At 34.5% G+C, this 23692-nt stretch overlaps 5 protein-coding genes across 5 annotated transcripts in view; 4 read left to right on the top strand and 1 right to left on the bottom strand.

The window, feature by feature from the left end:
• Positions 1–425: 425 nt before the first annotated feature.
• Positions 426–2574, top strand: LOC142975902 (general odorant-binding protein 68-like). Its single transcript, XM_076119039.1, has 5 exons — positions 426–523; positions 883–933; positions 1333–1419; positions 1968–2201; positions 2438–2574. The coding sequence occupies exons 1-5, from the start codon at positions 488–490 to the stop codon at positions 2465–2467; spliced, it is 438 nt and encodes a 145-aa protein (XP_075975154.1). The 5' UTR covers positions 426–487; the 3' UTR covers positions 2468–2574.
• Positions 2575–5078: 2504 nt separating this feature from the next.
• On the top strand, positions 5079–7272 carry LOC142976040 (uncharacterized). Its single transcript, XM_076119238.1, has 5 exons — positions 5079–5274; positions 5354–5413; positions 5768–5875; positions 6425–6682; positions 7086–7272. The coding sequence occupies exons 1-5, from the start codon at positions 5236–5238 to the stop codon at positions 7173–7175; spliced, it is 555 nt and encodes a 184-aa protein (XP_075975353.1). The 5' UTR covers positions 5079–5235; the 3' UTR covers positions 7176–7272.
• A 421-nt stretch (positions 7273–7693) lies between these two features.
• Positions 7694–9864, top strand: LOC142975802 (uncharacterized). Its single transcript, XM_076118875.1, has 5 exons — positions 7694–7999; positions 8331–8399; positions 8783–8911; positions 9260–9493; positions 9777–9864. The coding sequence occupies exons 1-5, from the start codon at positions 7955–7957 to the stop codon at positions 9855–9857; spliced, it is 558 nt and encodes a 185-aa protein (XP_075974990.1). The 5' UTR covers positions 7694–7954; the 3' UTR covers positions 9858–9864.
• Positions 9865–10341: 477 nt separating this feature from the next.
• On the top strand, positions 10342–12013 carry LOC142976302 (uncharacterized). Its single transcript, XM_076119590.1, has 5 exons — positions 10342–10483; positions 10847–10906; positions 11238–11360; positions 11620–11853; positions 11933–12013. Exons 1-5 carry the CDS (start codon positions 10412–10414, stop codon positions 12011–12013), a joined length of 570 nt encoding a protein of 189 aa, XP_075975705.1. The 5' UTR covers positions 10342–10411.
• A 41-nt stretch (positions 12014–12054) lies between these two features.
• The window catches only part of LOC142976031 (uncharacterized), a 77257-nt gene continuing 65619 nt past the window's right edge, over positions 12055–23692 (bottom strand). Inside the window, exons 3-5 of the mRNA XM_076119228.1 lie at positions 16957–17055; positions 13354–16762; positions 12055–13245 (exon numbers count right to left, since the gene is read on the bottom strand). Coding sequence (XP_075975343.1) covers positions 12418–13245; positions 13354–16762; positions 16957–17045 — 4326 coding nt within the window. The 5' untranslated portion in view covers positions 17046–17055 and the 3' untranslated portion in view covers positions 12055–12417. The remainder of the gene's footprint in view (positions 13246–13353; positions 16763–16956; positions 17056–23692) is intronic.

Here is a 23692-nt window from a genome sequence, read left to right as displayed (position 1 = left end):
TAACTTATTCCATCAATTCGAAATGACGTCCCTTCGTCTTGTTTTATAATCCAAGCCAATGAGTCATAATTTGATGACAAAAGGTCATAATTTCCTAGGACGAGAATACGTATGTCTCAACAGTAGCCTGGAGTTTGGTAACGTGCCCAGTAAGCGGTAAAGGCTTGCCACCTATTAGACTAACGCTGACGCTGCCTACACCTTTGATTATAACAGGCGGGATATTGGTATTTTTTTTATAAAGACAGCGAATTTAATTTTACCAATTGGTACCATTATGCATGTATCTTTATAAACCTTTCGTCAAGTCAACAACAAAAGTATATTCTGAGAACGTTAACATCTGTTCATGAGTAATTGCACTTTGACATTAAAGATAAGTGTAGTATTTATAAACAGCGCGATAGTTTTACATATAAATATTAATAAGTGCCATTTTTGTTGTAAATCAGTCATAATATAGCAACAGTAACGAACACACTTCAACATGTACAAGTATATTGCAATCGTTTTATACGTTTCTGTAAGTATTTTTTATACATTTCATTTTTAATTTTGTCATTAGGACTAGTTATGCAAATGCTTTTCCAAAATTGTTGCAAATTCTAAGGCTAAATTATTGTTTTCTCGAGGCAATTGACCTCTTACTACCTGCTAATTCTTTTCCTTATTTATTCACTTCTTATTCAGTTTACATAGAATATAATTTATTTAAAAGTAATTCATCTTGCATTTATTTATTTCAAGTTATTTTTATACAGCGAATAATTAATTTATTATTACAAAAGCATATAAACTTTTTTTTAAGTTTTGTTGAAGACAAGCATTAATTATTTGTATTACGGTTACCATAATTTATCACTATATGCATGATTGTTTCAGTTAGCCAGTGCCGACGTTATTAACAAGACTGGAAGTAAAGGAGCTACGCTGGTAATTCTGCTTATTATTACATCAATTAGTGAAAACTATTTAAGATTTTATATGAAATCGTTGCCTATCAAATTAAGATTACATTTCGAAGATCGCGTACCGATTACTGAGACAAACATAGTTCAGTCAAAACAACACAAACTAAGAATGTTTATTAACAAACATTCACATCGTTTATCTGTCTGAATTCGAGGTATTCTATCTATTTTATCTGTAAACACTGATGCTGATGCAATTAGCCTGCATAATACTACTGCTGGGCAAAAACCTTGATCTTTATTTTTCTTGTCAATTTGGCATTGGGGTTCAATTTGTATTGGTTCTATCCAATTCGTCCCACCATAATGGTGGCCTAACGCTACGTCTACATACTTATTAAAAAATATTTTATTTTTCCAGAAACCGTTGTCAGTATGCTGTGACATACCTGAAATAGGTGAAGCCAAACACCTAGCAACATGTAGCAACCCTAAAATGAAGGGACCGGTAAGTGTTGATACATCAAATCGATAGAGCAAACAGACAAATAGCCTTTTAACACGTTCTCTGTTAGACTGTGGGTTGTTTGTTTAGTCCCCTAGGCATTGAATATTGAAAGGGTTGAGTTTGGTCAAAATATTTTTGTAGACGAATAAAGTAATGGAAGTAAAAAATATGACTATAAAAGGTAAAGTATCAAAGCAGACAAACAAAAGAACGTAATAGGTTTGCTGTCTCATTGTACATGCAAAAGGTTTGTTCGATAAGATCAGTAACTATATAGGTCACGAAGAAATATACAATAACTACAACTTTAACAGTTAAAATAAAACTTATGTATAACAATAAATATTTTTTAACCACAGTCTTAAACTAACAATTCTAATAAATCTAAAAATAGAATGGCTCCCGCGTCTACGGTGTCTCTTAATAAGACGAATGTATTTCATTTATTTAACATATATAATCATCATCATCATCATCATAAAAAAAGACCACGAATAATAGAGATCCTCCTCTTTCGAAGTCGGTTAAACATTAATTGTCCTTCACAGTGCAATGATGTCCAGTGCGTATTCGAAGAATCTGGTTTCCTCACGAACAAAGAGACGCTGAACAAAGATGCGTACAAGAATCATTTGCTGAGATGGGCCCAAGACCACAAGGGATGGTCTGTGGCCGTAAACAAGGCTATTGAAGACTGCGTTGATACAGAACCAAGACAGCATCTGGATTATCCTTGCAAAGCATACGATGTGTTTGCTTGCACTGGAATTGCGATGTTGAAGGTAAAACATTTTTTTGATTTCCTACTCTATTACGGCTTTTGTAACAATTCTGCCCCTAAAATTGGTTCAGTTTTTTATTAGTTCGTAATAGTATATCTAAACGTCTTACATAAAACTCGTAGTAGTCTCCAATGATAGCAATTTAATTGCCTCATCTTTTTTGCTTTGTAAAAAATCGTACACACGAGTGCTTTTGGATAAGATAAACATTTTGTAACCTCATTTTTTGTTTTCAGAAATGCCCAAATGAAGCGTGGAAGTGCTGAGATACTATTGGGACTGATCAATAATAATTTAAGTGACAATATCATAAATCTTAATAAGAAATCTCGAACAAGTATTTTAAAATTTTAATAAAATATGTATAACGGTATTCGTTTTATTCTTTAAAACAAATCATATTATAGTTTATAATTTAATAAAGAATTTTACCATTACGTAACTTAAAGAAGACATTAATTTATCTTCCGTTAAATGAATTTACCTAAAGGACTCCTTTGCAAATAGGTTTTCGTTTCGAGCTAAGTCATTAGTAGTGGATAAGTAGAACTCACTACAAGTTTAATTTAGCTATGTCAACATTGATCGGCGATAGTACCCACTTAATTTTCAGTTGAATTTACTGAAACAACCCAGATTTTCACCTCAAATACTGAAAACAAAATTATATTTAAAGCAAAATAATATTTGTACAATATAACAATACACATAGGCTTTGAGACAAATAAACGAATAAACATAACAGGACCTAAAACAGGTCCTTGGGGTACGCCCTTTATCTTTATTGTGTCAATAACATAAACATACGCATATAACGTCGCATTATCCGTTAGTTCATTGTACCTGTAATTGTCTATCGTAAATACCACTCAAGGTCCTAAGATCACTTCGGAATACTTGACACTGATTCATGCGACGTGATGATAGGCCTCCTTGAGGACATCGGACATGCTTCCACGCCTATTGTTGTTATTATGCTTATTATAGTAATTAATTTTGTATGGACAATTGATTAGGTTAAAGATGTACTGACAATAGGCTGGTGTATCTTTATGGTTAGAAAATACAGAAGATGCAAAGTAACAATGGTTATGTTATGTATATATATAGTTAACATCAATTAAATAAATGAATACAACACATTGAATTGTATTTTATTTTATCTTAGTAACAAAGTAGACTAACTTATAAATGATGATAAATTAAATCTCTATAATGATTCTTGAAAAATTTTACGTTTGTATGCAAACCGGCAAACCTCATTAAAGTTAACACTATGACGGTCGTGATTTAGTTTTTTTTAATTAAATAAATGTGTCAAAATTCGCTCCTTTGTAATAGACATACAAAAATGACAACAAGCAGCCAGATGATAACAAATGTAAAATAATTAATACTTGAACAGATCCCCAAATTCTATTCAAAGCAGATTACATAACCACGTACAACTCAAACCAGTATGAAATCTAATACAGGCTTAACTCTTGTTTCTATTCGCAATCAAGAAACACAAGGGAACAAAACAGTCTGTCAAGGACATGATTCAGAACAAATAAATGTAGATCACGTTCATCCGGGAGCAATTATGGGCGCTAATGTGAATGCGATAGTACTAATGGACTTGAACTAAGTTGCGCAAAAGAAATTACACTTTAAAGTGTAATAAACGCACTAAGCTGCTAGGCAATTAATGTGGTAATTGAGGACTCGATACTATAAATGGGAAGATGAAATTTATTATCCTTGTGGCGTCTGTTGCACTTGCCAATTAGGACATTAGGCTTGGTTAGTAACTATCTAATATGTTAATAATATCGTGAATGAAAACAGTAGTTGTAAGTATCCAAATCAACATACATATATTATTTATATCACCATTTCATCGTTTCGCCATTATCAGTGTTAGGCCTATATATTCAGTAGCGAGCCTATTGCCATTTGCCAGGCCAATTGGGAATCTCCGGGCTACGATTTAAAAATATTCTAATTTTAATTAGAAAAGGCCCAAATCAACTGACTTCATATTTTATTACTGACTTATATTTTGTTACCTAAAATGCACGTAAACTGTTAGTCTTTACATAACTGACTCTCTGCTAGCCAAGGGTCTCATTTCGAACGAAGGAGAATTTAGACATTAAGTGCACTACGCTGCAGAATAATATGCCCCATATTTAGTAGTAAGAAATTTTTGAGTTGGTTACTAGTGCTTATTCCTGGTACCGGTGAAAGGGTTTTTATTACATTTAACACACTGATTACGAAATCTCGTGAAAAAAGATGATAGGCATTTTATTATAAAACATTTTAGTAAAACAATATCCGGAAAGTATTTTTTCATACATGACAAAATTTTCATTATCACCCTATGAATGTGTTAATTACTATAGATTAGATATTACTCAATTAAAATTATCTTACAGTTTTCTGCCTAAAAGACACAGTCATATACTTTGGGAAAAATAAATTCTGATTACTAGACCATCGGCTACGTAAAAAAAAATACAAGTATTTCTTAGAAACAAATTAAAGATGCTGTAATTAGAACTCATTAATGTAGAAATAGGGTCAAATTACGGCATAACTTTACTAAAGGTTCCAGGTGTCACATGACTTTTCAATTCAATGTATCGCCATTTTTTTCATACTTATTTTTCAGGAAGAATAATAGATAGAGTTTTATATAAAAGAAGAAATATTGCCCTAGATGAAATGAAATAGAACATACGATTTTATTTAGGACATTAATTCTTAATATTATTATTGTTGATAACTTAGTCAGTGACATTCAAACTAGCATTAATTCGCAAGACATGCTTCAAGTCACTTTATCGTATTGTTCATTACGTTTTATTAATCAGTTTCGTCCATACAACCTTAGATTGTATAACTGGCGTATCTGCAGGCATTTTTTTAATCTTTGTTCAAATACCTTGATCGTTTCCCGTGCTTACAATAGCCACGACCGGTAATTGTGTGTTATAAAAACGCATTGTTCCTTCGTAACTTCATCATTCTACCCCAAAACGACAACATGATCACAAGTGCGTTTATACTGTTAACGGTCGTTCAGGTGAGGCAAATAGACAGTAGTGACGTCACAGATGCTCTGGAGGAAAATGATTTGCTAATAATTGTTGAATTGGTTTCAGGCTATATCTTCGGACGAAGAAATTGTAGTGCCAAAACATTGTTTTGATCCACCACCAGGTGTAAGTACTCTTATAATACAGTTTTTACATAAGACTAGGATAACTATATAAGTATTGTATACCTTGTCTAAACTTTCTCTCAATTGTTTTAAAAAAATTTACTTAATTTAATCTCATGCTCTCAGTGCTCTCAAAATGCATCACCCCAAACTAGACTGGTAGAAAATATTTTAGGTATTAAGTCTGTCATAATACAACATTGTAAAAAAAAAAACAAATAACTAGTTAACTGCACCAGTTCCTAAGATCATTTTAACAAGCAATTTCTTCAAATGGAGCTCTTGCAGTCTTTTTCCAGCTGCGCAAACCACTGTCAAGTTGGAAAGTTATCTTTTACTTAAATTTTTTCTGCAGGTAAACCCATTCGCATGCTGTCATATGAATGGCTGGTTTGAGCCGGAAGAATTATCGAAATGCGGTATTACAGATCTAGATCCGAATAGACGTCTAGAGAGTAATGAGGTGAGTACACATATTATCGGTTCATTATCTTTTATTTTATCTAGAAAATGTTAAAACTAGTTGTCTGGCCCCCAGAGGACAATAATAATATGTTTGGCAATTGATACCTTCCAATTTTTCCCTTACAATTTATTATCAAAACACACCCTCATATCAAGCCCTCTGGAAGCCAGAAAAACTAGAACATGCAACTACAACGGCCACACAACTTCCACAAAAATGAGTGACATAAAAGGAGCCTATCAGGACTTTAGGTGTATGTGTACTGCGACCTTGACCGTGGAAAAAGATGGCATGAGAAATGAGAAGACTGATTTGGTTATAGTCTTAAAATTGAAAGTTTTTTCCTCTTCGACAATGTTACTATTTTATTACTGTTCTTTTATGGTCAAATCCTCAAACTACACTCAATTTAAAGTAAATCCGAAGCCTCTTACTCTACTCGTTACATTGCCTTGTGTAGCGTTAGATATAATTTTAAACAAGACCTAAAATTAAGTGTCGTATGAATATTTGGCCGTTAGTCACTAAACTCTTGTTTTCTTATAGTGTTATTATCCAGCATGCTTACTCAAAAATAGACGCCTTTTGAACGAAGACAGCACCCTCAATTATGAAAGAATGGGAGCGTATTTAGACAACTGGGGTAAATATTACCCACATCTCGGGGAAGCTACTCAGATTGCAAAGAGAGCCTGCTTGCGGCCAGAAGGACCACCAAAATTATATGGACCACTGGACATTGAGACTAATGATCACTGTTTCTTCGACAAAATGTTCTTTTGCTTGAGATCTTATGTTCTATGGGTAAGTAAACAATGTTTTTTTTGATACACATCTCATATTTACTAACATAATATTTTTTTGATGATGATATAAAGCCATTTCGTATTTACGTTCAAATATTTTAAGCGCACGATGTTTATTCGTTAATTGATGTTCAGATGACTGAAAGGACTAAAAATTATTCAAATAAAAACGACCGCATTGATTCATATGTATACTTCTTTATGACTTGAGTTGTCGTACTGAAACTCTATGTAACCACTTCTAAGCTACGTTTAAACGAAATTCCCTTTGCAACTTTTTTTCTTTTTTGCAAAATTCCTTTCACAACTTTCAATAGCATGGATATGTATTATTTCTCTTTTACTTCCAAATTATATCTGCAAATACTGTCATCATATACATAATTTCACTTCCTTTCCAGAATTGTAAACTAAATGAAGCAACACAATCTTGTATGACAATGAAAGCCAATATGGAGGAATGTAGACCGTACTTGTTCCCGGATCTGTAACTGCAAGGAATTAATTTATTGATTAAGTTGTATTTGAAACTTAGTTACGATATAGTCACTTTGTATTTATTTACGTGTAAATATATTGATGTTGTAAAAAAATATTTTGTTTTTCTATTCTCATCTAGCATCTTCTTTGTATTCTCTTCAAACAATGCTTCACATAAACATATTGCCTTATTATAAAAAAACAGCGTGAACTATAATGTAAATCACTTACATCAATTAACATTTTAAAATATCACCTCACTTCGGCCACCCGTATGTGCGTGAATTTTTTTCTTGCACTTCATTTTCAGAGTATAAACAGAGTAGTAGAGTACCTTTATAAAGTTAAGTTTCGAAACACGCAACAATCATATAAACAAATCAATTAGTTAACAAATCGATCTGTAGCCTATTTTCTACAGTCAGTACTATAACAACGAGTACCGAGGCGAGAGTTTAACATTTAAAATGTACTCTAAAATAGTTCCTACGAAGCCCGCTAGAGGCGCTGATCAGATTTTCGTGCAAAATTTCTCGATAGCTAGCCGGTTATCGGTTGTAGATAATGGTAGAGAATCGAGCTATGTGTGTTCTTCGTTATGGCAGAGATGACATGAGACAGAAATATGACACAATAACAGGGAACTAGCTGATGTAACGTTACACAGTATTTTCTAAACATTATCTTCAACATTCTCATACAAAGATGTGCTGAAACCTCATTGTCTTGAAGCAAATCATAGATACAGGAAGTTTGGAGAGGACGTTATAAGAAATATCTATTATTGGACATGTGTAGTTCTGCCAAGCTGCTCGTAATATTATTAGGATGTATGGTAAGTACAATTAGTTTAGTAATGTTCAAGATAACTAACCAAAAAAATTTTAAAGCCGGCTTTTCGTGGGAGATAAAGAAATTATTATTTCTCTGTCCGTGAATAAATAAAAGTCAATGCCTTTCATGTCAGATAAATTAAATTGTCCGTAATTGTAAAAAAACAATAACAACTGTCACTACTATTGAATAAGCATCGTTTAGCTTATCAAGTAGAAATTTTACAGTTGCCTTCATACATTTGCTGTGACTTTTTCTATCAGATATGTTATCCATCACTCGTCTTTAAGCAGTTAAACTGGTCTTTAATAATGTTAAAGTATTTTGTCTAGGTTACAAAAACATTATGTTTTGAGCTGCCTCCAAGACCTGAACGTTGTGCAGCTAAAGCTGATATATTGGTAAGTTCTCAATAAATACTATTTACTTTAGTACCTACTTCAATTAAAAAATAGTCTGAGGCTGACAAAATTTAATTATTAACAGAATGATAATTAAATATTTCTCTAAACTCCAGCTGTACTAAAAGCACGATATTTAAAAAAAATAATAATACAATATAAAGATGTACTTTAACTTTTTGAAGCAGCTAGTTTTAATTCATTTTTATTTTTACCTTTTACGTGATGCAACGCCATCTATCGAAGCCAGCTACAACTATTAAGAGTGAGCTCAGACAAAAAGGTTTCCAAGAAAAATACTATCCTAAGCGCTGTTGCAAAAAATTTATAAAACTTTATGTTGTTAAATTTTGTGTTATTTTAAAGGCTTTTATTTATTTCAGTACAGATTTTGCTGCATAATACCTCCGTTTTTTACACGAGATGTATCGAAAGAATGCGGTGGCGGATTCGAGATGCTAGTAGCTGATGAAAAGAATGGATTTACTGGATTAAAACGACTGATATTCAGTGTGAGTAGAACATAGTTTGACACTTAATATTACACAAAGAATATTCTTTTAACTTTGTTAATTATGACAAGACTTAAAATGAATAATAATGTTTTACTCTAGTATAAAACTAATACCACAGCGCCTTGTTTTTATTTGTAGCCATCATTATCTCAGCAGCATTATAGCACTATTTCGCTACTCTCAATTCAGAAAATTCCAATAGATGTAAATTGAACTCGACACCTCGGATTTGAAAAACAAACCCAAAAACTCAGGATATCATTAAAACTCCTCAACAACTTGGTTTGCAATCATCGATCAATTACAGGCATCCAACAAATCATATAACTGTATATTAATTTGCAGTGTGGCCATTGGTATTGCATCCTCAACAAATACGCCCTTATAACTCCAGAAGATTATTTAGATCATGAGCAATATTACGTCCACCTTGACACCTGGGCCAGTCTAAACCCAGCCTTCGCTGACGTCATCGCCGATGCCAAAGTACACTGCAAGCAAATGTACCGCTACTATATGCCATTGAGAGTCTGCGAGTTCTTCAAACTACATATGTGTATCAGGAATTATTTGAACGTGGTAAGAGCAACCAGACCATACTAATAGTAATATTTATTTCCATTCTGTACTAGAACTCGTTCATAACAATTTCTGCCTGAAACCAGAATTTAAATATGTGCTTTAAATAACTTTTGATAATACACCGGCTTTCCTGTTCAGATTTAACATTTTGCAAAATGTTCTTGTTTTGACACTCAAAAATTGAATTATTTGTTGATTTAAAACAATTATCCGACATTTCTAGGTACAGAGGAGAAAAAAAATACATTATATAGAAATCTAATAAATGTAAAATTTTCAGGAATGTACTGTGACAATACCAACCAAGGAATGTGAAGAACAAAGAGAATTCTACAAAGTATGCGGAACTTATTTTCATTAAAAATGCATTTCTTCATCAAAATTACCCGTGGTTTTATTTTATTAAGCAAGAAGCCTAATTAAACACAGTACAATTTTTAACTAAAACTTTTATCAAAAACTAGTAAACATAACTTTTTAACTGTCGCGTTGCATGTTCAATAATAGAATACGGGAATTATTCTAATAAACAAAAAAACTAGTGAAGTCCGAAGTTTCGTGATAATAGTTTAAGGCTTCTGATGGTCTGATGGTCTATAGATAAATACATGAAACTAACATTGTTAACGGATAAAGGTCAGGCTATTTACAACTCCACCTTCCCCTATCCCTACCCGTAAAACGATATGTTTTTAAAAATTACATCATAAAAATGTTGATTCTCATATCAATAAAACATTGGCACCATCTATTCTAGTTGACATAACAATGGTTGGTATTTCACAAACAATATTCTATTACTCCGTGTAGAAGTACCATTACAGTCAGTTTAATCATTTCTTTGCAATGGGCTACAGAGTGCCTTACTGAAATTAATAATAATAATTGAACTTATTGCATAATTAATAATTTAAAATGTCTAATTTAAGTCACATAAAAGTAGGAGACCTAACGGCGTTGATAGTCTTCATAACTGCAGTGTATTTGGTAAGTCACTCACTGTATTTTACATCACCCGATTTTAAAGAATGACAAAAAAAGAGGTAATTATTCAGTAAAATGTTATTTACACCAACGGCAAAAAACATTGACAACGGAACGGTTATTGCGTATCTCAATTGATTACGCTTTGAAAACCACTATTCTGTACATTGTCTTATTTCTAAAATAATTGTGAGTATACTCGTATGTATATGTAATGTGTTATGTCAAAGCTGCAATGGACATAGTGGCTAACAAATTGACGTGAATTTGTTGTCAATTGAGATACAGTATACGCATTCTGATGGTGGATTCACTACCACCTTCATCACAAACTACTGAAGATTTTAAAATTATCTTATTGTACAGGTGGAGCATGCTTCGTGTCTAGTCACACCTGAGCAATGTAAAGCCGATCCCAATTTATTGGTAGTATTTTATTAAAGTTATTATTTAAAAAGTGAGGTCTTTTGGTAGAATAAGTTCACTTTCGTTCGTTGTTCAAAATTCCTATCATGTTTTTTTAACAAATACTGCCCCCGCACTAAGAATGGTCTTGTGTCGAAGACTTTTTACAAACATATAGACAACGGTCACAGAGTACAACCAGACCCGAAACAATATATCTGCGGAGCACACAAATATTTCGTCCGTGTGAGAGTCAGAGCCACGACCTCCTGACGTACTGACAGCCTGGCGACCATATTACCCACTGGGTCACAGAGGCCGTCAAATAACCTTTAGAGGTGATTTTTTTCAGTACATATTCTGTTGTGCCATACCGCCGTTTTTTACCCGTGGCGTTTCCAAAGAATGTGGGGGAGGCTCTGAACGATTTTACCAAGGCCATAATGTGACTGGACTCTATCGAAGATCCTTTGATGTAAGTAGATCGTATTCAGTGACCAAGTAATTCAACATTTATGGCTATATTCATGTTGTATTATATGTTGTCAAAACTTCATATCACCCTAATTTAATCTAAGATGTTATCTTTTTATTAATTAAGTCATTTTATCAACTTGCGTAACCTACCTATTACCATACCAAATGTAGAGAACCACTCTAAAAAACAGAATCAAAATTATGCTTGAAACCATAAACAACGTTTTCTTCTTAATTTTCAACATTTTTGTTTTCAGTGCAGTTATTGGTTTTGCGTACTTGACGCATATCGTCTCATCAGACCTGATGGTTTCCTCGATCACGACAAATACTTCAAGCACCTAGACCTTTGGGTTATCTTAAACCCAGCTTTCACTGACGTAATGCTCGATGCAAAAATTAATTGCAAACAATATTTACGATTACTGTTTCCTTTGAAACCTTGTGAATTTCCTCGACTCAACAAATGCATACGGCAGTATATTAAAATTGTAAGTAATATTTAGAAGTTGATCGAACTTATTGTGAACAATATTGTTATTATAATTAATACTTTAATTATTTTTACAGGAATGCCCAGTTGGTATACCAACAAAGGACTGTGAGAGGCAGAAAAAGTTTTATAAAGCATGTGGAAAATACTTTTACTGAAAGATATGTCTAATATAAATAAAATAACTTTACGCTTACTCGAAACATCGCATTTATTCTAATATCGAAACTATGACGATGAAATGACAATATTCCTCGTCAATTATACTTAACATAAAACTACGCTACAATAATTATTTGCTATTACAATACAATTTATGCATACATTCAACAGTGATTCATCAGCATTCTTTTATACACATATGATATGAAAACAGAGTAGACGTACATCCAACAGTATGACGAACATTGTACCGTTTAACGTGTCTACTCCGATTACACTTATTAATACTGTCACGTAAATGCTCATAGAACAACTTTCATTATCACACGCACCAGTATTTCCTTATCACTTTCCTTTCAGGAATGTTAATTAAACTAAGCTAACAGTCTTTTTAACGGCTTCAAGGGAGAAGTCGAGGGTTGTACCGACCAAAGTACAGAATCATTCCTGATGGGTTGTGCCTTACGAAATAGAGGAAGGGCCTGTCGAACTTTAGTCGCGCTGGCTGTGCGCTCCTTGATGGCAAGCGTGCTTGTCTCGGCCTGAGGTGCAGTGGCAAGTGCATCGCGTCACTGATGTCATGAGGATCATGGAAGGCTCTCTGGTAGTCCCTTGGCTCGTCCCAATCATTCAGCCATCTAGCTCGTCGTCTTTGTGGAACCGCCAAACTTTCAGGGTACTCCTCAATGTGATGTTGTTCCCCAACCACTCCTTCACCGCAAGTTACGAACGTGTTCAGTTGCACCATGTCAGATAAGTACAGGTCTTTTGACGGTCCATTCAGGCCACCCAAGTCAGCATGTTCACCATCAAACAAATCTTTTAGTCCCATTTTCTTCAAAGTTAATGAAGCGTTGAATGTAGACTTGTGAGAGAATCTTGGGATTTGCAGTTCTAATCCAGAGCGGGGCAGCAGCGTGCGTAGTACACGGTTCCACATTGGCGTTGTTGGCATAGCCTCAAGCAGCCTCTGTTCTAGTTTCTCCAGATCATCAGCATGAACCACGTTGCCTTGTTGGCCAGGCATCAAGAACATTGTGCTAACAATCGTGTTAGTGTTTCCTAAAGCTGCCACAGTCACGTCTAGAACTGGGTCGTAGCCGGCTAAGAATCCTCTCTTGTAGACAACAGCCGGCACAGGAACAAGACGACGCTGACGTACGTTTGGTGACACTACGAAGTACATTTCACCGTCTCTGCCATCTACCGACGTTCCGGAGCAGTCAGTCTGGAATGTAGAAAAAAATAAACATTAATATCAACGTATTTTAATTAATAAAATTATTGTATGTAACATTTTTTTATATTAATAATTTATTTATCGCAAAGCCCCTACCTGGAAAATATTAGCAGTAAACGCAGCTAAAGGTGCTTGCATGATAATACTGTTAGATTTTATGTATTCAGGAATCTTTCCCCAAGTATATCTTTTGACAAGAAGATTCGTCCTTCTTCTGATTATATCACTGATCAATTTGAAGTTGATTTCTTCAACATGACCGTTGTAGAAGTGCTGCGCCCTTTCCTTATAGAAAGTCAAGATCTTTCCCTTATTTCTATCACTATAAAGTTCTCTAATAAATGCAGAAACAGCAACTCCTGATTGCGGAGAGGTTTCGATCGAGTCCGAAATATTTTTCAACGTAAAGTGAGGATTGAAAGTAACCATATCGTCCAGTTTCAGGATTTCGTTCATTTCTCCTGAAGTGGCACCTCGTGCTCCCATGAATATCATTGCCAGCATTGAGAAAGTGGAGTACGGAGAAAATACAAAACTTCTTCTCTTGTCAATATCATCAACAATTACATTCCAATACCTGAAGGCCAGTTCATTGGAAAGCTCTGAAAAGCGCGCAATGTCTTCTCCCAAATCTTTCGTGGTTACTTCCAAGCCCTGATTTTCATTCGAAAATTCTAATACTATGTCTTTGTCGTCACCGTCCGGACTGTACTGGTTATCCGATTTAACTTTATCTTTTGGGATTTCGTTTGCTTTCGGTGGTGACAAAGTAGGAATAAGTTTCCATGAGTTATTCCTTTGACTTATTAATTCTTCTTCATCAATGTTCACTTTCTGAATCTTCTTTTTAAAGTCATCTACTTTTGGCAGAGGCTCGGGAAGTCTATCTTTTTTGTTGCTTGGATGCGGTTTGTCTTTTGAATTAATTTTGTTGAATTTAGGTGGAACGATCTTGTTTGTTGCTATAGTAGTTTCTGGAATATCTAAATCTGGTGACGCAGTAGTTATTTCACCACTAGGTAATTCTGTAGAAACTGCCTCGGGAATTTTAGTCTCTTCTGCAGGTTTTGGTACATCAGGCTCTTTAGTAGGTTGTTGTTTGATTTCATCGACAGTAGAGGCTGGTTTGTCTTCATTTTTCTTGTCTTCATCCTTCGCTGTTTCTTGTTTTGAGTCAATCTGAGCGGCGGACCCAGATATTTGAACGAAGTTCGGTATGTTTGATTCAGTTGTAGTTGTTGTAGTTTTTTCAGTTTTTGTAACTGTTTCCATAGGTTTTTGAGTTGTTTCTATTTTTATATCTACAGATTCAGTCGGTATATTAACCTCGTTTTTAGGTTCTTCAGTAGTAACACTTGTTTTGGAATCTTCTTTCGGCGAAGTAACTTCAACAGGCCTTTCAGTTGTCGAAGAGGTGTCTTTCTTGACTTTGTTAGATACCTCATTACTTTTTTCTAAGTCATCTAAACTTTTGACAGTGGTCGATTCAGTTGGTTTTTCAGTCGTTGTGAATTTTACTTCTTTTTCGGGTTTCTGTTCAGTGTCAACTATGGATGGTCCTTGATTCACAACTTGGGATAAAAGGTCACCCATTGACTCTGATAAAAATGGGTCCACTGTAGTTGGTTCAGTTGCAATCGATGTGCTTGTCAAGTCAACCTTTTGAACAGTATCTATTATGATATTATTTTTATTATCAATCGTTACTTTTTGCTCACTTTTCTTTTCTTCAGTGGCTTTATCCTTGTCTTCTAGTTTTTGTTCGTTACCATGAGGATCAATAGTAGAAATCTTTATAAAATTATCATTGTTTTTGTCTGTCGCCTCTGTTGTTTTCACTTCTGTGTCATTGCCACCGCCAGAAGGTATTTCCATGTCTACATCTTCTTTGCTTTCCATATCAAGTATGCCTACATTTGTAGTGTCCAACAAATTACTAGTAGTCGGGATAGGTTGGAAGTTGCCACCGAGATCTGAAGCTATTTGACTAATGCTCTGCGCTACGTCGAAAAGTAGTAGAGGTTCATCTTGGTTATTAATACTTTCTTCTGTACTAGGCTTCAGATCTAAATTGTTCGGCAGGTTTACTTTATCAGCTGACAGGAATTCGGTTGATGAAGCTGTTGTTGATGGCGATACAGATTGAGTTGTTATAGTAGTAGCATTGATCTTCTCGTCAACTTGTTCTCTTATTGTTGTCGAAGCAAATGTACTGACTATAGGTTTGACAGTGGTGACAAGTGGTTGCGTACTTGGGGCCTTTGTTGTAGTTGTAACGGGCTTTCTTGTTGTGGTGGTATATACAACTGCAGGCTTAGTCGAAGGAACCGGTGTCCTTGTGGGACGTTGTGTCACGTATTTAACTGTAGACACTGGCACAAACGTACTTATCTTTTCAAATTCAATACCATTTTTCTCAGTACTAGATACTGCATTGGCGTTAGGTTGAATTTGAACTTTAATTTGTTCAGGCTCTTTGACAGTTACTTCCTCTTTTGTAGTCGTTGGTGTTGCGGTAGTTTTAACAACTTCTTTGTGTATTGTTGGTTTTGCAGTTGTAGTGGCAGGGCGTGGTCTGTTTGTTGCCTTGGTTTGAGGTACAGTGGTAGTGACTGTTGAAGGAGGCGGTGAGAATTTCTTTGTTGTTGTACTTGGTCTTTGCGTGGTCGTGGTTGTTGTTGGCTTACGAGTAGTCGTTGTTGGTTTGCGAGTCACTGTTGTTGGTTTTTGAGTACGTGTCGGTTTAGGAGAAGTGGATGCTGCCTTTGTAGTTGTTGTTGGTTTTTGCGTTGTGGTTGTAGGCTTAGGAGTTGTCGTTGTTGTAGTAGTAGTGGTCGTAGTTGGAGCCCTTGTCGTAGTAGGGGCCCTTGTCGTAGGAACTTCTTTAGTAATCTCTAATTGTGGTATCTTCTCCGTAACAACAGCTTTCTCCACTACTTTAGTAGTCGAACTGCTAAGAACTTGATTGTTTCCTTCTTTGCTGAGTGAGTTATCTTCATCTTCCACCGGTTCTTCGACTGTCTCCGTCTCAGGTGTAGTAACTGCTCCAGAAGCTTTATCAAGAACGATATCAACGCCAGTATTTCCAAAGATAGAAGGTAAAATCAAACTCCAGGAATCAGAAACATCAGGTGTGTCAAGCGTCGGTTGAATCAAAGGCTTGTTCTTATGAGCTTCCATTTGCGCTTTGAGTACGTTCTGAACATTAGTAACGACACTATGAACCTTTGTATTAGGCGGCTGATTAATATTGAAAGACATTGTAGGTTGGTTATCACTGGCGAATGTGACTAATCCTTCACTTTCTTCGCCAGCAGCAACAATTGCCTGTATTTCTTCAAGAGTCATGAGTCTCTTAACCAGTTCTCCAGATTCATCAAAGGTGTAGAATTCGTAACGGTCTGGAGTGATGAGGTTTACGGGACTGCCGACAGTGGCCGGGACGTTGGATGGTGGTGGCAAGGAGTTACCGACGGCATCAGCGACGAATGGCAGCTTGTTGCGCCTGAAATGCATACGAAAAGGGAGTTAAAATGTGTACCTAAAAAGCGATTAAACTACATCATACATTACGAGGTTAATTTTTTCTTTCTTTTTTTAATAAAACATACTTAGATTGTATAAATAGCTATGGTAGGCTAAGATATGGAAAGATGAATTTAGGGTAAGCCATAGTAATAATTTTACGTCGTTTCTTACCTATTATCATTTTTATTGGCCAGCGCACAGGCTGCGGCGAGCATCAAACACAGTAACACCCGCATCTTGACCTCCCATACACTCAGCATTCACCTGAAACTGAAAACACACATCAAGTTTATTACATTATCTTAAACAGGTCTTTGAAAGTTGACATATTTAGAAATATTTTGTAGTATTCTTGGTCACTATGCTATCGGTATTATTACGATTGTCATGGAACGGTAACAATACTAGGAACTAAAATAATTAATTACGATTTTAGATTTTTTCATAGATTTCATTAAAACAAGCTAAGGATTTATATCTACAAAGAAATACAACCGTTATGTAAACCTTATAAACGATAATAAAATTATCTTTCCCTACAGTTGACTCATCATAACACAAAATCAACGATTCACAAATTGAGTGAAATTATACACAAATACAATCGCAAATTAATTCATTCCCTTCTTAAAACAACTGATTTACCAGCTATTGTTTCAAATTTATCTCATTTTGTGATGACACCGTGTATCTCTGACCTACTCTGTGTACTGAATAATATTCTACACAATTCCAAACGTCTTATTGTTGGAAAACATCATAAGTTATTCTATTTCGAAATTATATTTTCCAAAGCAACTGAAGACTTGTTTGAAATAGCATGTAAATAATATTCTGAGTACCTATTTGCGTACCATTTGTGAGATTTCATACGTTATTTATTTTCTTGAATATACGTTTATATGTAGTGTGATTATAGAAAGTAGTTTCTAGAATTCAGATACTGGTATAGGTCACAATGATATCATAATAACAAATAGAAACAAAACAATTACTTTTTAGTACAAAGCATTATAAAGATTAGCTTCTATCACTAGCTTCTAAAACTGTTGTTAAAATTTATAAAATCAACAAGCAATAAATGCAAACATCGGAATATTTTACCACCACGATAAACAAGCGGTAACAAAACGAACTGTAAAATTGTTAATAAACCTGCTAAACAAGTAAAGCTACGGTCATTGTCGCGAGAACTAGACCCACTATAATACATTAATATGATAGATCAATCTGTTATAGTCAACATCCATTACTTGCTCAACAAGCTACTGATAGAATTGTGTCGTAGAAAACAGGTAATGTATACTGCTTTAAGAGAAGAGGTCGCGTTGGAAGCTCAATTTCTTTGACGGTGTTGGTTCCGTTGTGTTTGACAAGCTGTTTGCCGACGATATGTGGGCCACCTGGCTCACGAGATGAGGTCACTCAACCTTAATGGTGACATATGATACGTTATGTAAGTTTTACAGTTCGAGTAATTATTATAAGTGATAGCTAATTACCGTATGAGATAATTTACTGTTGCTTTTAAAACGTTCTACCAATATCTTCACGAGTGAAGTAACTCGCGTGTTCATTAGACTTGATCTTAATAAGACGGTGATGAGCTAAGATTACAGCGCTAAAAAGGCAACATATCATGAGAATCCACATATTTCAAAACGTCTCCTTGAAAGAGGTGCAATTGACTAACATTCCGACATCTTCATTCGTTACTTAATAACGATTTTATCTAAGAATTTTGACAAGCAGATGGTGCAGACACAGCACTTGTTACGGCAATGGGCCAATGTTCCACGGTCGGGTGGCTGGCAACAATCGCCACAACCCGTTACTGGCTGCCGATGCGACCCGTGAGACAGTTATACTTTGTGGTCTTTGAACATAGATGACAGCGGATTGGGAGCGGAAATTGGAAACGGTTGTAATTCAAAAGATGAAATGTGATAGTGGATTTGATTGTTTTTCAATATCAAGTGGTTTGATGTCTGATTCAAGTTAATACAACTTTTTGATTTACTATGATGGGAAACATAGATGTATTCGTTATTGTCGTAAAAGTAACAATCAAGGTGAATAATTAATTTTAAAAACCCATTGCTGTCCCACTGCTGGACTCCTTCCAGAATGAGGTAGTGGCTAAGTCTTAAGTCCAGTGCGATGCCCATGTATGTTTAAATAGATAGTTTTTATTATTTACGTGACAGTTTAACAATGCTTGTTTAATGTTCCTGAATTGTCACTATATAGTGTGATAATTACAAAAAACATTTTAACTTCTGAAACCTTAGACCAAAAATCCATATTACTAATTGTTGATTATATTATCTTTTATTAATTATCTTAATATACTGTAAACTCTTCGAAGAATATACTAACTAAAACCAACTGAACTCTAAAAACAACCAAAACGTGTATCCACAACCTCTTCATTGCCGCTCAAACAGATTCACAAACTTAAAACAGAACACAAAGCCTTTCCGACTACTTAAATAAACATGATTCATCATCGCTCATGCCTTACACCACAAAGCTCATACGATTCTGACATTGACACGGCGTACATGATGTAACGAGGAAGTGGGTCGTTCAGTTCGCGCCTCGTCACACCACAATGCGCGTATTAATTAACAAACGGATCATTTTTATCAATCGATCGATAATCGCACGTAATAAGTGATGTAATGTGATTGAGCGGTTTTTATTGAGCCGGGTGATTGAGCCGGGTGATTGAGCTATGTGATTGAGTTGTGTGACTGAATGGCGTGATTGAAAGGTTTGATTAAACGTTTTGTATTGTTGTGATTTATTGTCTTAAATGTTGATTGAGCTTTTTGTTTCAAATTATGTAACTTTAAGCAAAGTTTAATTGTATTTAAAGACTTTAGTATGCTTAATCTTATTGTACTCCAATTGTTTCGTATTTTAATCGCAAAAGATATAACTTCGTTTAATTCTAAGTACTTTAAATTGATACAATATATAAAATAAAGCTAAGATTTATTTCGCAATTCAACAAATTGACCTACATAAAGATCATTAGCACTAGCAACATCTAAACAGAAATAACATTCGCAAATTTTCATCGTAATATCAGTAACACTTAACCGTTGTGAAGTTCAAACCGTCCGCAATGAATATTTAACCCTCTGGCTGCTGTAAAATTGATAATGTAACCGCATCAGTAGATCGTTTCTGAGCTAAACGTCGGCCGGCGTCTATCAAACCCGAGGCTCGATCAAATATTCAACGCGGCCCCGCTTTTAAAGCCAGTAGGATTTCCGCTGATGTGCTACTATCATGTCATCGGGGTAAACATTTCGTGTTTTATAAATTGAGCGTGTAAGGGCTTCATGTGAATTCGGTGAGTGAAAGGTCAACTTTATGATAGTGCTTTAGATTTTGGCGATGTTTCATTGTGATAACTTTGCGACCTAATAACTTTATACCCAACAAAATTTGGTTAATGCATTTGTTATGTTTACTAAAACAAACTTAAACATTCTGTTTCATGTATCACATGCAATTTGATTTTAATAGTGTAACAAGTCACTTATGCAGAATGCAGATATTCTACGGAACGTTATACTAAGAGACTAGATTTAACAAAATGAAACAAAAAGCAAAGATAGCTTTATAACACTTAGGTACTAATCATTAGTGATAATATTCTTTAAAGAGTAACCTGACAGTACAGTTTCCTAGAAAACAGAATCATTCAAACAGCAAAACACCTACAGCTTTACCTTAACCAAATCTCATATTCAATTCTATTTCGAAAGCCAACAGGGCAAAACTGAGTTATTATTTAGACCGAAGTATCTGATAGTTTGGAATGAACGTATAACCTCTGTCGATCACTGGCTCAAACAGGCACGAACAGGCGCAAACAGGTTCAAACAGGCGCAAACTACTGAAATATGCAGTACACTTGTCATTGGATAACATGTCCGGGAATTCTCACTGATTTATTGAAAGGCTTTATTATTACTGTTCGATTATTTTAGGTAAGTTTGGATTTAATAGACATATCAGAGTCTGGGCTACTATTATTTATTTCGTTCTACATCGAAAATGTGTTTTTTATAACATTAAAGCTGAATTGTTCTACAAAAAGTTTTTTATTTTTATTTTATACATGTCATAGGCCAAAGATTGGAAAAGCCTAAAAATAAATAGTTGGTCAATTATATCAATTGAAGAATGTTTTATTTGCATCTAAATCTCATTAAAAATAAAGGAAAACATAATTAGGTATCGTTGCTCTGCCGACAATTTAAAAAAAATTGATTAACCCTTGTATACCTAATTTCTTTAACTAAGTCTTACAGCATCAAGCTATTTGGTTCTTCATCTCAAAATAAATACCAATTTATAAACATCAGTCTAACTCGAATATTTCAGTCATAATTCCAGACCAAAGTTAGCGCGAGTTAGAAACCTACTATCATTCTGTCAGACTATAATAGTTCTGCGCTGTCCAAAACTTGACGAATTTGCCTGCGGTGCTAAATTCAAATAGATCAAATTATAATATTGTTATTAAAGTAGTTTTTATTAAGATGAAGACTTTAAGACTGTTGTTTATAGCTGATAATGACTGAAAAGTAACTATATATAAGTATACAGTATTTGTAGAGCTCACCCCTAATATTTTTAAATTGCACTTTTAAACTTTTGTTTCGCGTACATGTTGTATATGTTACTGTAAAAGCCCGAACTGTGGTAAATCCTAAGATTTTCCGGTATAACCTAAGATTTACCAACTCGCAATGGTAAAAGTCCGAACAATTCTTTTATTTCGCACTTTTACCTATATATGTACATTTGATGATGTCGAGATGTCGCCGGAGCCCCGCTTCGCGAGGCTCCTCCTACTGGGTGGTTAAAAAAAAATAACCACGAAGGCTAGCCTTAGCCTTCTAACCTAACCTACCCATGTCGCTTTGCCCAAAACTCCTCCTTTATAACTATGTCACAGTATATAATTATACCGTGAAATAGTTATAAACATAGTTATGAAAGAGGATTTTTTTATATATCGTAACATAGTTTTTAAACTCTGGCTTGTTCGGACTTTTACCATTGAGAGTTGGTAAATCTTAGGTTTTACCGGAAAATCTTAGGATTTACCACAGTTCGGGCTTTTACAGTAACATATATATGGTAATTTAAAAAAAACTTTTGCGTGTTATGTATTTATTAAATTAAATAAACTAGGGTGATATTTACTTCACCGACCCCCGATTTTTTAAGTCCATTCGCTCATTATCCAGTTCATAAACTCATATAAAAATACGCTATTTAATAGATAAACTACCGCTAAATGGACCTCAGAGTGAGAGAGAGTATAAGGAAGCCTAACCCTACCACCATATTATGGGACGAATAGCCAGGAAGAGAGAGGGAGGGATCACAGTAAAATATCATAAAATCGATTCTATATAACTTCGACATTTTCTTTAACATGTTCTATAAAGTCAAGTTCATTGCTCTCTTTAATGAATGAGTGTAATTACTTAGTAACAAGGTTTCCATGCGACACGAATGCTATGAGAATGTGTTCCTACATTCTATACAAATTGGAAATTATCGCCGAAGACACGCACGTTGAAGGGAAACGGTGGAAATATTTCATTCTAGTTTAGTTATTAATGTCATGACTCCGATGCACACTTTAAAAAGTATATCACACAGTATGTAACATTAGAAGACCACTCCCGTACTAAGTTCTGTACTAGCGGACTTTTACAAACAACACACAAAAATGTAACCTGTAGGTATGTAATGTAAAAGTAGTGTATAATATGAGAATCAAACCCTCGACTCCTGCGACGACTATTTTAATCACTGCCTTACAAACGTATCGCTTTTTTATGAAACTTATTGACCTCTATTCTTAACTTTGTATATCTAAAAATCATACAAAATTATGTTGATACATCATAATAATATCCTTAATTGCATCAAATTTCATAATTTCAAACATCTTTAAACAATATACTTTCTAAAACTTTCAATTTAATAAAACAACTTGGTAACTGATTCCAGATCCTTTTTAATATTATTGCCAGATTCAGTGGAAAACCAATAAAGTAAGTTATACACCGGCCGAGTAATAAAGTTTAATCTAGCAGAACAAAAGTTGTGATAACTCCGAACTTCACGGGAACTCCAAACGTACATCATTAACTGTTCATGAGAAAATGTTGAATGAAATCACTTCTGTTATTTCAAAGCAATTTTAAATGTATTTGGTTACGTAGAGTGCAATCATACGCGTAAGCAAATATAATTATTTCTTAAATACTAAATATAAGTCTGATCTTAATGCAAGAACACCAACATCGAATGTATATGTTATTTAAATAAGACCATATCCTACACTTTTGGCAAAAAAATTGTCATCGTCATCTGTATTATAACGTAGAACTTAGGTAGATCTGAACATACTTTGTTACATAAAAATCTTTATTTATAAATCAATAAAAAATATAGTCTTAACACTCAACAGAATAATAAACAGTCTTAGTATCGGAAGTATGACCAATTTAAACTCTCATAGTCTATATTATACTGCATATACGTCACAGTTTTAAAACTATATCTTCTTAGTAAATAAATAGGTATGACATAAGCGACCTACAACACGAAAGTTCAAAAGTGAATGAGACGGGATTGTCGTAAACTAAGTCCAACTTCCCGGCGATACTTTAGCCAAGTTCGCGAACCACCCGCCAGTTTCCACTGAGTAATGACACTATCAAAGAAATAAATGTAGGCTGTATTTTAATACATTTGCTTCTTACTTTTTTATTTTCAGAATTCGAGCTCCGAAATTAGTGTTGTTGACCGCAACTGATCCGCACATTTATCATTTTAAATTCGCGTATAAAATTACTACGGT

This window comes from Anticarsia gemmatalis, chromosome 10 (assembly GCF_050436995.1).
Source record: "Anticarsia gemmatalis isolate Benzon Research Colony breed Stoneville strain chromosome 10, ilAntGemm2 primary, whole genome shotgun sequence".
NCBI classification, from domain to species: Eukaryota; Metazoa; Arthropoda; class Insecta; order Lepidoptera; family Erebidae; genus Anticarsia; species Anticarsia gemmatalis.
The sequence above is the reverse complement of the archived record's forward strand: the minus strand, read 5'-3'. Positions and strand labels throughout refer to the sequence as shown.